The 15,805-nt window shown below is 38.8% G+C and overlaps 1 protein-coding gene across 3 annotated transcripts in view; it reads right to left on the bottom strand.

Moving 5' to 3' along the window:
• STARD3NL (STARD3 N-terminal like) overlaps positions 1-15,805 on the bottom strand; it is a 42,715-nt gene that overhangs the window by 9,721 nt on the left and 17,189 nt on the right. For all 3 annotated transcript variants that reach the window (XM_084621551.1, XM_084621552.1, XM_084621553.1), the window contains exons 2-7: positions 15,248-15,545; positions 10,671-10,748; positions 7,920-7,997; positions 5,858-5,911; positions 5,656-5,773; positions 905-1,003 (exon numbers count right to left, since the gene is read on the bottom strand). In XM_084621551.1, the coding sequence (XP_084477677.1) occupies positions 905-1,003; positions 5,656-5,773; positions 5,858-5,911; positions 7,920-7,997; positions 10,671-10,748; positions 15,248-15,472 (652 nt within the window). In that variant the 5' untranslated portion in view covers positions 15,473-15,545. The remainder of the gene's footprint in view (positions 1-904; positions 1,004-5,655; positions 5,774-5,857; positions 5,912-7,919; positions 7,998-10,670; positions 10,749-15,247; positions 15,546-15,805) is intronic.

Below are 15,805 nucleotides of genomic sequence, written 5' to 3' on the forward strand. Positions count from 1 at the left end.
TTGTATCTAGTCACCTCTTACACTGACCCAATTGAGGTGCACCATAAGTGTAGTTAAGATGCAAGTGAAGTTTGCCTCAACAAAACTCAGCATGCTTACACTTTATCTATCTATAACACTTCGGGCTAGTCTACACTACAATGCTACATCGACGCAGCTGTGCCGCTGTAGCACATCTGGTGAAGATGCACTATGCCAACAGGAGAGCACTCTCCCATTGGAATAATTACTCCACCTCAATGAGAGGCGGAAGCTATGTTGGTGGGAAAGTGTCTCCTGCCGACATAAAGTGGTATAGACACTGCTTTAAGTGAAACTAACTTACGTTGCCCCTGAACGACGTAAATTACATCAACTTAAGCAGTAGTGTAGACAAGCCCTTATTTCTGTTCAGATTTTCTGATGACATGAGAGCAGGAAACCCCTTGATCTCAAGTTCTGATCTGTTTTAAATTTGTTGGCCTTTCAGTTTAATTGACTGTCATCTTGCTTTTGTATTATGTATGATAGGACTCAGACCTCTCTACTCCATTCATTAGGTTATTTTAGATTATTTTAGTGTCAAACTGACCAGCTGACAGATTTCAAAATAAATGTAACTTCATATTGTAAAGCTTTATAGCAATGGATAAGTCTTATTTCTGCAGTGTTAAAATGCTACATGGAATTTTACTTGCAACAAGTGTCTTATATATTGTAGCAAAAATTACAACTGGGAAGCGTAAATTGCAAATTGATCAAATCAGATCGAACTCTGATAAATTCAAATCACATTTTCTGGACCCAAACTATAAAATTACTGTGTCACTGCCCTTTAGATTAGATATACGCTCTGTGGGAATCTTCAGGAAACCTAACAGCAACAGAAAATTATTCTCTGCATACACACTCTGAACAAAATTACCTGCTGCAGATTCAGGAGGAGAATAAAACTGCCCATCAGAGAGGTGTCCTGGCTGAAGAAGAGCTGCTCGCTCAGACGCATCTTGCACCAGCAAGAGCCCTAAAAAAAAGCAGTAATTAGAAATGTGCATCATTGTTACCACTATCAGTCAGAATGTAAGGTACTATATTATAAAAATTTTGTTTCCATTGTGGTCTGTGTAAGTTGTGTTACTGCAAAACATTATTTCAATACAAAAGAACTCACAAAAAGTTAGGACTTACTCTTTGATGGGTGGGATTTGGGGAGGAGGGACTAAGCATCGCAAGAAAAGGGCTAATATAGTGCCCATCTTTCAAAAAAAAAAAAAAAGGAGGAGGATCCTGGGAACTACAGGCCAGTCAGCCTCACCTCAGTCCCTGAAAAAATCATGGAGCAGGTCCTCAAGAAATCCATTCTGAAACACTTAGAGGAGAAGACAGTGATCAGGAACAGTCAGCATGGATTCACCAAGGGCAAGTCATGCCTGACTAATCTAATTGCCTTCTATGATGAGATAACTGGTTCTGTGGATGAGGGGAAAGCAGTGGACGTGTTGTTCCTTGACTTTAGCAAAGCTTTTGACACGGTCTCCCACAGTATTCTTGCCAGCAAGTTAAAGAAGTATGGGTTGGATGAATACACGATAAGGTGGACAGAAAGCTGGCTAGAGTATTGGGCTCAACAGGTAGTGAGCAATGGCTCCATGTCTAGCTGGCAGCCGCTATCAAGTGGAGTGCCCCAAAGGTCGGTCCTCGAGCCGGTTTTGTTCAATATCTTCATTAATGAGGTGGAGGATGGTGTGGATTGCACCCTCAGCAAGTCTGCAGATGACACTAAATTGGGAGGAGAGGTAGATATGCTGGAGGGTAGGGATAGGATACAGAGGGACCTAGACAAATTGGAGGATTGGGCCAAAAGAAATCTGATGAGGTTCAACAAGGACAAGTGCAGAGTCCTGCACTTAGGACGGAAGAATCCCATGCACCGCTACAGACTAGGGACCGAATGGCTAGGCAGCAGTTCTGCAGAAAAGGACCTAGGGGTTACAGTGGACGAGAAGCTGGATAGGAGTCAACAGTGTGCCCTTGTTGCCAAGAAGGCCAATGGCATTTTGGGATGTATAAGTAGGGGCATTGCCAGCAGATCGAGAGACATGATTGTTCCCCTCTATTCAACATTGGTAAGGCCTCATCTGGAGTACTGTGTCCAGTTTTGGGCCCCACACTACAAGAAGGATGTGGAAAAATTGGAAAACGTCCAGCGGAGGGCAACAAAAATGATTAGGGGACTGGAACACATGACTTCTGAAGAGAGGCTGAGGGAACTGGGATTGTTTAGCCTGCGGGAAGAGAAGAATGAGGGGGGATTTGATAGCTGCTTTCAACTACCTGAAAGGGGGTTCCAAAGAGGATGGATCTAGACTGCTCTCAGTGGTAGCAGATGACAGAACGAGGAGTAAAGGTCTCAAATTGCAGTGGGGGAGGTTTAGGTTGGATATTAGGAAAAACTTTTTCACTAGGAGGGTGGTGAAACACTGGAACGCGTTACCTAGGGAGGTGGTGGAATCTCCTTCCTTAGAAGTTTTTAAGGTCAGGCTTGACAAAGCCCTGGCTGGGATGATTTAGTTGGGGATTGGTCCCGCTTTGAGCAGGGGGTTGGACTAGATGACCTCCTGAGGTCCCTTCCAACCCTGGTATTCTATGATTCTAAGAAGCAAAGAGTGCTGTGGAAAAGAAGTCTGAATCTCAGACAGTCCTATTTGTTTTGATGATGAGGATAGGTAATTCTGAGTAAAGCTGAAGGGAGGCTATGAATACCACCCAGTAAATAGGGAACACCTTCTAGTTATTAATTTGTGCCAATCATACCACTTTACTTTGGACAGTTTCTTTTTCCCCTAAAGTGTGAACTGTTCACTCCAGGCAATACAATATATCCTTGCTAACTAAGTTCTACTTATGGGAATGAATTCAAGCCCTGGGGTAGCAAAGAAAGGAAAATCATGCATAATGAGCCTGCGTGGATTAGTAATGCTACTTGTTCCATTTACATTCAGCCAGTCTCAGAATCGCAGGTGTTAGACATAGAAGACATACTAGGGCTTTTAATGCATTTCCATGCCAATGCAGGAATGCTCCCTACTTTTATTGGTACTTGAACAAATTCAATTTCCCCATCTTTTATTTACTGTGGACTGCCCTGTTTTCTTAAAATGTTACTGTCACTGAATCTGTACTAAACACTGAAATAACTAGTGGCAAATATAGTGTGATAATAGGTTATTTTCTAACCAGAGCTGAACCTTGTTTTCCATCTCAGCCACTTATTTGCAGATAGCAATTTATCCTGCCAACCAGTTCCTTGGGAGGCAACAATCTAAGAAACCAAATATTAGTGGCAAGTGGGAAAACGGAGACCAAAATGGCTATCACAAGTGATGAGTCAATAGGAGAATAAAAACAAAGGAGGAATTAAAAATGGCTCTACAATTTAAAACCTCACCTCATGGGTAAACCTCAAAATTAGGCAGCTCAGTGCAGGGAAGCACCAAACACCTGGATGTTTACCTGCACTTCTCGGCTTACAAGACTGTTCTGAAAGTCTTACAAGAAGCAGCTCCCATGAGGTTTCCAGTGCTTTTACTTCTAGCATGTCTGGAAATTCTCTCCATATTTTAGCAGGAACCACAAAATACAGACATATGTGAGAATCAAATACAATACATAGAGTTAATCTCTTTTTTCAAATCTCAAAATAAATGTGGGTTCTGTTCAAATGGCTCAAGGTAGTTTTATCCAGGTGGTTAGCCCACGTCTAGTTATAATAAATACATGCATATGCATGTTCCTATTTATGAAAATATTTAACTAGAATCATAGTATCCTACAGTCCATCTTTTTCTAAAATACAGAAAAAGAAGAAAACTATTGTACTTTCCATAATTCTTGCTTTAATTTGGAACACACGACTATTTTTCTTCACAGCAAAGGAGTTCTTAAAAATATCATTTTTCTTCCCCCAAGTGGTGTAATTATAGAGATTTTTTCAGCTGTCCAGATCAGAATTCCTATTGTAGCAAGATTTCATACGGTGTATTATACATAAAAACACAGAACATATACAACCACAAACTTGGGGAGAAATCCCAAGACATACTGAGCACTTGGAATTCTCAAATAGAAGGAAAGAGCTCTGTGGAGTGTCTGAAGTAACTGCACAACAATGCTCTACACCAGGGAACACAGCATTTTCTTTAAAAATCTTAGTAACTCAAACAAGAGCACACTGTACTTCAAAACAATAGACTTCTATAGAACAAAACTATAACTATCTCCTTTAACCCACCAAAAATGGAAAACACATTTAGGTTTTCAACAATTTCTATGAACTGAACCTCAAAAAGATGCAGGTTGCACATGTGAAGTCTTTTCTTCGCTTATGAGTATTCATTGTAAAAGACGTACTTAAAAATCCAGGCTGCTAATTTTAAAACAACGCTCGACTTTGAATTCACCAGGCTGCTTAGCTGCTGGGATCCTGTGTGATGTAAGTGACAGAATAAAAATAACTGGCTAATTAGCAAGGCAAAAAATGATGTGTTACATTTTCCTATTTAGTGTTTTGGGTTTTTTTAAATAAACAAACCCTCTAATTTAATTATCTTCTTTTTGATGGTAAGGGAGATTGAGAGGGTGAAAAAATTTGGTGCTCCAATGTGCTGGATTAACTGTAACGTGCTTTGGTGAGAAGACACTGAGCTCCACTGTTGATACCACGATCAAGATTTATTGACCTTAGAGGCAAAGATTCACTTACGGTCACTTGTTTCAGACCAGATTTAAATTGTTTATGTAAATACAAAAGGTTCACTGTATTATTACCCAGTCTGAATCTTCCAGTGGTTGAAACTAGAGGATGTTTCTTGTAGAAATACGTGCACTTTTTCAAGATCCTGCCCAATTAATGTTATCCCTTACTAAAAACATATAAAAATAAAATAAAGTCGAGTAATGTGAATCCCTCTACCTTTGCTCCATAAGTCTGTAGGAGGTCTTCATCCTCCAAGCTCCTCCTCTGCCCCTCACTTGCCTCTTCTTGAAGGAGCAGCAGTTTATAGGATGCCCTGGTCCCATACTCTGACAGATACAATAGCTCCAGGAGCACTATTCTCTCCTTTCTCCATCCTTTTTCAAAAACAACTAGAGGCACCTGGTCTATTCTGAACTCTTTCGCTCCCTTCAAGAGAAGGAGCCAGCAGCTCAGCTCCGCACTCCACCCACCCAAAAATTTTACTTGCCCCAGCTACATACAATGTTTTTCATTAAAAGATGTAAAGATATATGAAAATAAGACACACTATTGGGTTTATGGCAAGTTGCCAATGTAGCCCTCCCATGATGTGTAATTTTGGCATTCCTGAACTAGATAAAACACACTTCCTTCTGTATAGAAATTCCTCCTCCTTTTGAAGATGGGAGAAAAGATAAGGATAAGACATTCAGTGTTATCGCAGCTGTGTTGGCCCCAGGATATTAGAGAGACAAGGTGGTTGAGGTAACATCTTTTATTGGACTAATAAAAGATATTAGCTCCCCCACTTTGTCTCAAGGATCAGATCCACTCAAAATCTGCTAGTGTGACGGGGGGGAGAATACTCTTTTATTGTAAAAGGTAGAAAAAAGTATGAGGTGGACTGCAAAAACTGAGGTGACTATAACAAGTAAACTTACTGTTTTCTTCTTCTGCTTCTTGTGGTAACACTTTAAAATCCAGGAACCAGGTTTCTATCCAGGCAAGTATGAAGGATATAATGGGCAGCACATAGCCAAAAGCACCTTGGGAAAACAACTTGAAAAAACAAAACACCACATTTTTCCTCATAGAAAACCATGATATTAAATAAATAAATCAGAATTTGATCTGAATACGTACCTTTGAGAGAATTACTTTTGCTAATAAAAAGGCACTGGTCACTGCTGTTGTGAACTGAAAAAGACAGTGTTAAAAATAGTTAAAACTGCACTAATAACTGTGGATTTACTTTCTCAGCACAATACAGTAATTTATTAATCGCTAAGGCATGAAATCCAATATCACAGCAATATCATTAAAAGTTACCCAACAATTAACAAGGTCACAGATTAATAAGATTGAGGTGACAGGATGTTGAAACTTCAACTCAAATTTGAGGGTCCACGGGCATAGCCATTTTAATTTGGATGCCTCAAAACACCTATTTTGATACAGCAGAGATGGTAACTTAGAAACTGTGCAGATACTGAGTTATTATAAATTGTAATTTAACTGCATATTGATGATACCTTATTTTGTAAATCATCACCCATTTAAAGATATACCTAATTCAGAAAAAAATAAACACAGCTATTACTCCAAATACCAACCCACCTACCCTGCTATTCATTTTGCGAGCCATTTTACAGAATCAAACACTCAGATAGCTACTATATTTGGGTAAACAACTTAGAAAAATACTTCAAGTGGTATGAATAGTGAAGTCTTTTGGGGGAAGTTGGGGTGGGGGGTTGCTAAGTGCAATAGGAGAGAATAAAAATAAATTTGTGAATGAAATTTGTGATCATGAAAGCAAGGGGCTAATGGTATTCACTTGCCCTATACATACTGTGAACAGATACTATGCATCCTTCACTACATGGCTCTATTAATGCACAATGGTCCAACATCTCTCTTGCAATTTACAGCAAATCATGTGGTTCTCTTCTGATGAGAACACAAGAGATTTAAAAGAGATTCACTTCTTCCAGAAAAACTCCTAATCTGTTTTTGCATCTCCTCTAATGCTTACCACTTGTGATGGTCTGGCTTGCTATCTCCCAGCCCCTTGTGTAAAGATGGAAGATGCAATCTACAAGTCAAAACTATAGGCAAGGGGATTTTGAGATGCACACTTTAGAATAAAAAAATCACTAGTCCCTCAAATTCAGCAGCAATTTCTATTCGATGTACACCTGTAGCAAGAGAACACTTACTTTTACTGAATCAAGAGACTCAGGCTCAGAATCAGCCTAGTGCAAGACATATTGTATATTGCTCCTTTGAAAACATTCTACATAGAAATGCAAACACAACCAATGAAACAAATATAGCAGCACAATATAGAAAAAAATTGCTTTCTTGGATCTACAATATAATGAGCCAGCAGTAGGTGCTTTATTATATTACAGCCTGCAGTATTCACTGTAAACCACCATACGGACGGAAGTATGAGTCAGAGCCATTAAATGTGTTAAATTCCCTCTCCTCTTCATACCAGTTACAGAAATAGCTGTGTGTATTTTTACTCCAATACACTCAAAACACCTTAAGAATTTCCCATTTTACAGGGGGCCTATGGGCAGCACTTTGAATCAGAGTACAGAACAAGATGAGCACAGTGAAACATGCCTAAAATCTCCGGAAAGTGGAAGTGAGTACAACACATGAACTCAAGAGTTTGGGGCGGCAGCATGTAATTGAATGTCTGCACGCTAACTCTGGTATCAATATGGCATTCTCCTTTCCCACAACCCTCCCTGAATAAAGCTGCCTAGTTTCCAGTGATTAACTGGATTTTTCAAACTCTGGTCTCAAGAAACCAAGTCAGATGGAACAAGAGGTTGTGAAGTGGCATGGCAAATACAGCAACATGTGCTAAGAGCATTATAAGAAAGTGTAAGAAAAAAAGGCACATCTATCCCCTCCCATTTTCATTTCAAAAAGGAATTCATAGCTGGAATTCTTCAAAGAACGGAAATGGGTCTTCAGGAGTCTCTACCTTGTACTATTTGTATACCAAATAATGATCATAAAAATTTTCGAGACCAGGACTCATTTGTTTGGCATGCTACCTGTTGCACATTCTTACATTTATTTTAATATATATAGACGCTTCTCAATATACTGTTTGGAGGCATCTAAAATTTGCCAAAGTTTGACCCATTTCTCGTTAACTCTGTTGTGCTTGGCTACTACTCACAGCTATTGCCCACCAATGGCGCAGTCTGCACATTGCATATGCAAGTATTAACACGTTAAATCGAAAGACTGCCAGTAGCTGTAGAGAAAAGAAAAAAATTGTTGGTTAATTCCAAATGTATAAAAAACAGCAAGATATTCAGCTATCTGAAAATACCAACTGCTTGTAATGTAAATGAACAGGACACCACAAAGAAAGGAATTTGGTGATTAGGAAAAAGTTTTGAAAGTGGATTTGCTTATTAAGATATAAGCTCAACATTTTGGCTTCTCAGTTATAAAACACTGCTGTCAATGAGACTAAAATTAAGCATATGCCTAAATGTTTGCAAGATGAGGGCCTCCAAGCACGCACCAGTATGACACCCAGCTGAAGTACATTAAATCTGCATAGGTACATGGTACATTTGTGTATAGTTCAGGACCTGAACATTTAAGCTTTTCAGTTAGTTAATCTGCCAAATACCTAATGGGTTATTGTGTAAGTATATTTTAAATATTCTACCTTACAAATGATGGGATGGGAATGAACATATTTATACAATGATTTCTGTAACTGAAGAATTTAAAAGGTTTACTGAAATAAAGGTTTTACAACTATTCATATAGTCATCCTTATTTGTTTCCCTTTAGAGAATGCCTGCAATTTTTCATTTGTGTTTTACTCTTATTTTCTGTGTCCAAAAAATTAGTCTTGCGCATTGGACATTTTCAAAGATCTATGTGAATAATTTTTCCAGACACAGAGTTACCCACATTTTACAATGGAAGAATTTGACGCAGAGAGCTTATGGAACCTGCCCAAGGCCAAAGAATAAGTCAGTGGCATAGGTGTGATTAGAATTCTGAATTAGAGTTCCCAATCTTCCATTCCCTATCAAATCCACAATCCATTTTGATCAATTTCATGGCCAGAGGGTTTTTAATTGGCCAATTTCACATTTTCAGATGTTTACACCTGAAATTTCAGTGTTGAACCTGTGGGGGTCCCAACCCAAAAGGTACCCGGACATGGGTCAGATCTCATTCTTGCCTCCCCGCAAGAGCCGCCATGCAGGTGAGGAGGAAGTCCTGTCCATTTCCAGCCCAGCTGAGACTAGCAGCTAGGAGCCCCTGGCTGGGGCGTTCCCAGCACCAAGGGGGAGTTCAGACCCACTTCCACAAGCCGCCTCCGGCTGCAAGAACCTCCTGGGCTGTTGTCCAGCCCCGGAGCTTCCTGTAGCAGGGGAAGGCACCCAGAGGTGGCTCTGATCTCCCCCTGAGAGTGGCTGTGCAGGGGAAGGGCAAGTCCTGTCCCTCCTCAGCCCAGCCAGGACACGCAGCTATGAGCCCCAGGCTGGGGTGCTCCCAGCAGCACGGCAGAGATCAGATTTCACAGAAAAGGGCTTATTTCACAGTCTGTGCCATGTTTTTCATGGCTGTGAAATTGGTAGGGCCCTACTTGAGACCATGCTACCTGTAAAGCATCATCTGTTCAAACGAGTTTACAAAAAAAATTTCACAAAACTTGAAACAGGCAAACACTTCAATTTAAGAGAATTGTCTTTCCCTTGGCAATTAAAATATCAAAGCTGAGAATAGCTTCGGAAGTACAACCAAGTCTAAGTATAAAGTTGAATAAGATTAATTACATTTGTGCTAGAGGCAGAAGTAGTTTTACTTGTAAGTTCTAAATCATTTATGGATTTCAATGTCTCCTATCAAGAGTTTTCCATTCCAAGTTATATGTTTTTCTACATAAGCAGCTTTAACTATAGGCTGGATTTATTTGCAGGATTATCATAATGATCAGATAGCTATTTTAGCTTTATGAGATGGGAGATACTGCAGGGGCACTGCTGAAGGTGGCATGGTGGGAGGCACCAGAGGGGACAACTCTTGGCTGCTGGAGCAGTTGAACATAACAGCCATGTCATCCAAAGTGGTATAAGGCAGCACCAGTATGGAAATGCGAGCAACATTTTACACTAATTCCAGATAAGTAGTCTCGATGCACCCATCAGTGGTGGAACAACTGGTATATAACAAATGCAATGTCAACAGTTGTTCTCTCTAGGATAGACAAGGCCTAATATTACCTAAGAGGAATGAGGGTTATGAAAAAGAAAGGGGGCACAGCCTACAAATCCTGCTGATTGAAAGACAAAAAAAGCATTTATTTGCATGTGAATATCTGCATGGTTCATGCTGTGGAGAATACTGCTTCCTGACTTTCACACTGCCACAAAGCTGCAGTCTCAAAAAAAAGAGAGAGTGGAGGGCTTCTGTCCACCCATATGGAGAGTGAATGAGCAATGGCGGTGCTGCTCCCCCCCTCCTCCTTGTTCCTAGTGCCTGTGTGTAGAGGGAAGCAGCTGGGTCATTATGTCTATAGTCATCCATATTTAAAATAGAATCTAAACATAGATTTTAATAAAAATTTAAAATAATAATTTACTTTGGTTGAAATACAGAAATCTGCAACAAACCTGACATATACAGATGTCAGCTATTGTCCTGGGATCAATTCTTCCCTCACTACTGCTGGATCTATTTCTGGAATATTGCCCAAACATAAGATTATATATCCTAATTTAAAGAGAGATGTGATTTAGAGTACATTTTCCCTCTCTTTTAAGTTACAAGAAAATCTAACCCTGGCACAGGACTCAGACTATGGGATAATAAAAGATAAGGCCTCTCTGGATAAAAAAAACAATCCCAATTCTTGCATTAAGCATGTTTTAAAGAAATTCTAAAACAAAATACTTACAAATATATCAAAATATGAAGAATGGTAGTCATACTGCAGGACTTCCTTTTCTAAGGTAGTCTCAATGCCCCCATTTACCTATAAAAGAACAAATTAGTCTTAGCATTTACAGCTTCAGAAACTGGGAAATTACTGAAGTCAAAACACTTGCCATTTGTAACTGTACAAGTAACTGTTTCAAAGCATTTCTCTGCCTGACTCCAAGACAAGAAACATATAGGCCAGAAAAGTTACTATTCTAGAAACATCATTAGAGGAGTGGCATTGTTACAAATGTACTTTTTTCCATCAAAATGCATTTAGTATTTTCAAAAAGTCTAATGGATCTAAGATTATCACTATTTTTAATTACTCTATGACCTACTGAGGCTGCCTTCCCGATTCTCACCCTGAGATAACAGTGAAGAAACTGTTAGTGGAAGACTTAGTCAGGCCTAAGTATTTTGCCACATTTTGTGATCAAGAAACCAAAATTCCTTGCATGTCTAATAAGCTGAATAAGTTATTTAAATCTATCAACGTAAAACAAGAAACCAATAAAAAATTACCTCCTATATCTGTGTTGGGACAACAAGTTCTCTTTCCATCTTCCTGCTCTCGAGATGTATCCCTTTTTTTGTTAAAGACCTTGTGTTCAGATTATTTTCTCTACTACTCTTTAATGGCCTGCTGCTATTTCACTGTCCCTTTTTTCCTTCCCTTTCTTAAGGCTCCTTTTATCATCACCTCATTCAACATTCCCCTGCCAATCATAAGTTGGCTAGTCCAAAGAACTTTCTCATGTAAAAAAACATTATTTTAAATTCTCTCACAAAGAGCATCAGGACAGAGTAACTTGAAAAAAAAATTGTCTTCCTCTTTCTTTTTTAGTGGAGTGTTATCTGTTGTCTACTACCAGAACACAACAGTGCTCCCTCACAGCAGTGCAGTGACAGCAAATCCTCATCAATTTGCACTACTTCCTTACTCCACACAGGGAAGCACTCACTATCTGTGTTCACGAACACCAGTTCTAAATGACTGTTTCAGCAGATAGCGACTTGCAAGTTTCTCAAAAGCAGGGGTCAGCTCCCCAACTTCCCCCATTTTATGATGATCATGATGGAGCTACAGAAAGCAGCTCTAAGCCATCTCCATTTCTGGCCCCATTAAAAGTCAATTCATTTCTAAAAATTTACCTCATTTTTTTTTAAATCTTAGGAGTTTATCTGTTAAAATGAGATCAAGTATTAATATTAACTTCTTGGGCAAGTCACTTGAGCTCTACCTGTTTCCCTATCTTCTTACCTAACAGGGGTGTTGAAAGACTAAACACTCTAGTGTTATTAAATGGCTTGGTTTTTCAGTTTAAAATATGGTATCAATATTTTAGTATACTTACTTAGTATTTAGCTTTTCTGTTGACAGCACCTCTTTTTAGATTTGCAACAAAACAAACACCTTTTTTTGAAAGTTGGGGATGAAAAAGATTAAGAACCCAAATTCAATACAATACAACCTCGTGAAAATAGATCACTATTACTTATAGAATACAAATACTGAATTTAATGAGACTTGCACAGTAACAGCTAACTCATGTATCGGAGATGAGCAAGTTACATGGCTACCATTATTACACTGTTCACAGTGTAAAAAAATTGGTATGGATAAACATGAACAATTCAGAGTGGGTTCTAAATCCAAGATTTGGAAAACCTAAAGTCTGTGTTCCAGAGAGTTATATGTTTTAAGGCCAAAACGGCCCAGTATGATCATCTGGTCTGACCTCCTTGTGGGTTTGGAGAACAAGGCTCTTTTTGCCGGGAAGGACAACATGCCTGCCAATCCAGACACATGAGACTTTAGATGTTTGACAGCTGGAACAGGATGCTTCAATTCTCACCTGAACCATTCAAGTGCAACAGTAGGTTGTTGCAAAGCCAAAGAAAAGTCCACACAAAAGACAATTATGTTAACTGCTTAATTTCTAAAGTAGCACAACCTGAAATCACAGAGGTGGTGCTTGACTGACAGGAAGAGTGCATTGTTACACTCCTCACATAGCCACAGGACCAAAACTAAAGTAGGGAGAGTGCACAGATATTACAGACAAAGGAGGCTAAAGGGCATGGAACCGAGGGAGATTGGATGCTTCCCAATACTACGTCATTGACACCCATCCCCCCTCTATCCCTCACAGGGGCCAATGCAACCCTAAACACTTCCATCTCCTCTCAATTTGAGCTCCAAAATACTCTTCCAATTCTCAGAGACAACTTGCCAAAAATCCTTCCTTCTGCACGCTGTCCTCTTGCATCTATTTGCCTTTATGATAATTAATAAAGATGCCATGTTTATAACATAAAAAAACTTGGGGAATGCTACCCAGCCTGAACAAAAGCCTTTGGAAAACAGAACTGTGTAAAAGAAAAAAAAACAGTAAGAAAAACAAGAGATAACAAATATGCCATTTTAATCACTTGACATAACCACAGCACCGAAAGTTTAAAAATATCCTGATGTGTAAGCACTTCAGCCTCAGGAAACGAACATGTTAATAAGGTCAGGAGAAAAACAATTTTAGTGTGTCATACAGAAGTAAGCAAAAAACAAAAAAAACACTTCCTCTTCCTCCTCCCTCCTAGCACTCCTACAAAGCAATCCGCTCTGAGATTTATATTAAACTACCAAGTGTTCAACAACTTGTGATGCTAACCAGTTCGAGTCCAAAAGTGGCAGAGAAACATTTTCTGGTTTATGAAAAGACTGGTGTCTTCTCCAAACCACACTAGTTGTTCACCAGTGAGGAAGCCAGAACACAGCAGATTCTGTATCAATTGCACCAACACCCAGTGTTTAAAAATCCAAGAGTTGGACACACACACACCCCCGAGTCATGAGACTAGTTTAAAAATCATGATATTTTAAAACTTTTTAAAAAAATCATGTTCTTTTTATCTTGTGATGTTGGAGTGTTCATGGGTTCTTTACATTTTTACTAGAGGAAGAATTACAACAAAACATTACCATACTATATCATACATCACTTATTCAGGATCAGGTTAATATTCAAAGAACCTGGCTAAAGATTCGGGTCTTGCTGGCTAGGGAGCCCTCCTCCACTGAATACACTAGAAAGGGCTACAAAATTTCTAAATATCTATCCTCCTTTTGGTGCTTCTCTTGCATATGCACTTGGTGCGCAGGCTTATCCATTACAAGGATAGTCCACATTTTACTATACCACAATTCCATAGGAGGAGGGCTCACATGTTTCCAGTTATGTGCAGTACAAAGATTAGCTGCCAACAATTAAAAAAAATAATTTGACATTCTATTTAAAATGTAGATCCTTTACTGGAGCATTAAGTAAACAGGACAGGGGATCTCTAGAAAGCCAGCATTTTGTCATAAGATTAATCTCTTTAATAATTTCCTCCCAAAACCATCTAATTTGGGACACAACCACCACATGTGCAAGTATGTTCTCCTTTCCCTAAAACACGTCCAGCAGAGCACCTCCTTAGTTGCAAAAATATGATGATCTTAACTGGGTAAATCTATACAGTAATTTATTAAAAAAAAGATTCATAAGCTATACAAATTGAAGATTGTATATCCTCTTTCCCACAAAGAGCCACTCATCTAGATCTATCTTTTCATGTGAGTTGTTTTCTTATTGACATATTTTAAAATCAAAATTGTATATCTCTAAGAAATTAAATCTTTTGTTTCAGCTTGCTCTTGGGTCAAACTCCTCAAAAATGTGGTTAAAGGTCTAGATAGAGACACCTCATATCCAAATTTCACAATAAAATGTTTCACTTGTAAATACTAAAAATATGGGACTTTACATTATTACATACCTTTTGGTATGATTTCAAATCCAGGACCTAGGAACAGCTGTTTGAATTGAGTAATCTCAGTGCTTACCCACAACAAACAGCCACTTTGATATTTCTGGGGATACATTCCAGATTATTAATCAAAGTAGTTAAGGGAGAAGACCTCAGCAACAGCAAAACTAATATATTTTAAAAATCAATCATAGAGTAAACTTGGCACAAGGCAAATATTTTATTTGAAAAACCAAAACAAACTTTGGCCGAGAGCACCCCTGAGGGGAATATCTCTCACAAGTGATGAGCAATGCAGGAAAATATTGTTTTCAATGTGTCACGCGGTAACAAGCCTAAACCCTTGTTAGACTGAAATTCACACTTAATATCCAAATTCATGAAAGCTTGAATCTTTTTGATTCTTTGTTAAGTACACTGCACTTTCCTTGTTCTAGTTTGACATAGTTAATAATTACGATTAAGATTGAAGTGTTGTCAGAAAAGATCTAACAATACAAATGGATAATAATGAAGTGTAAACCCCAGCAATTAAAAACAGAGTTGCCACTGCTGAGCTAAATGAGTATCTGTTTTCACTGATGTTAGATGGCAAGACATTTGTTATAATGTAACATGTCAAACCCGGGTGACAGTACACACTTTGAGTTGGAGGGAATGGTGGCAATTAGCCATTTCTGAGCCCACCAACCCCTGATGGAAAACAACAAATCTAAAAAAAGTTTGAAAAACAAGACTCACATTTAGCTCTATTATCCACAGCAAGGTTACGAATAAAAGGTCAAAAGTAACAAACAAACAGAAAGTCCTTCTGACATCTGATATGCCTTTCTTCTCTCTTCCTTCATATGATTCAATCCTTGCCATCAGCTGCGCTGGGTTGATAGAATGGACATCCTGCAAGGAAGGACAGGAGCCCCGACTGCTGCTCTGAGCATTTTCTGCATCATCTGGCAGCCGATTCATCCTGGCTGTGGTTAGAGTAGCCTTTTCCCAGCTTCACCATCACTAGCAGGTTGATCCATATAGGAGGAGAGGTCTTTAGAAAGAACAAATCCAAAATGTTAATCATAGCAAACTGACTGCTACTAAGCAAACTTAATCTAATCAGACCTGAACTGTTTTCTGTAATCCAACAGTTGAGTTTCTTTGGCAACTGTGTGCTGAAAAATGCTTTTAGCACATTTTCTAAGTTCACTTATAAATCCCTTTTTGAGACAGGATATTAATATTTAAATATATAGCAATGTGAGCCTTATCTCAGGAAACATAGTCTAGAGTTGTAAACTTTCAAACTCT

Source organism: Lepidochelys olivacea (assembly GCF_965140295.1).
Source record: "Lepidochelys olivacea isolate rLepOli2 genome assembly, chromosome: 2".
NCBI lineage: Eukaryota > Metazoa > Chordata > Testudines > Cheloniidae > Lepidochelys > Lepidochelys olivacea.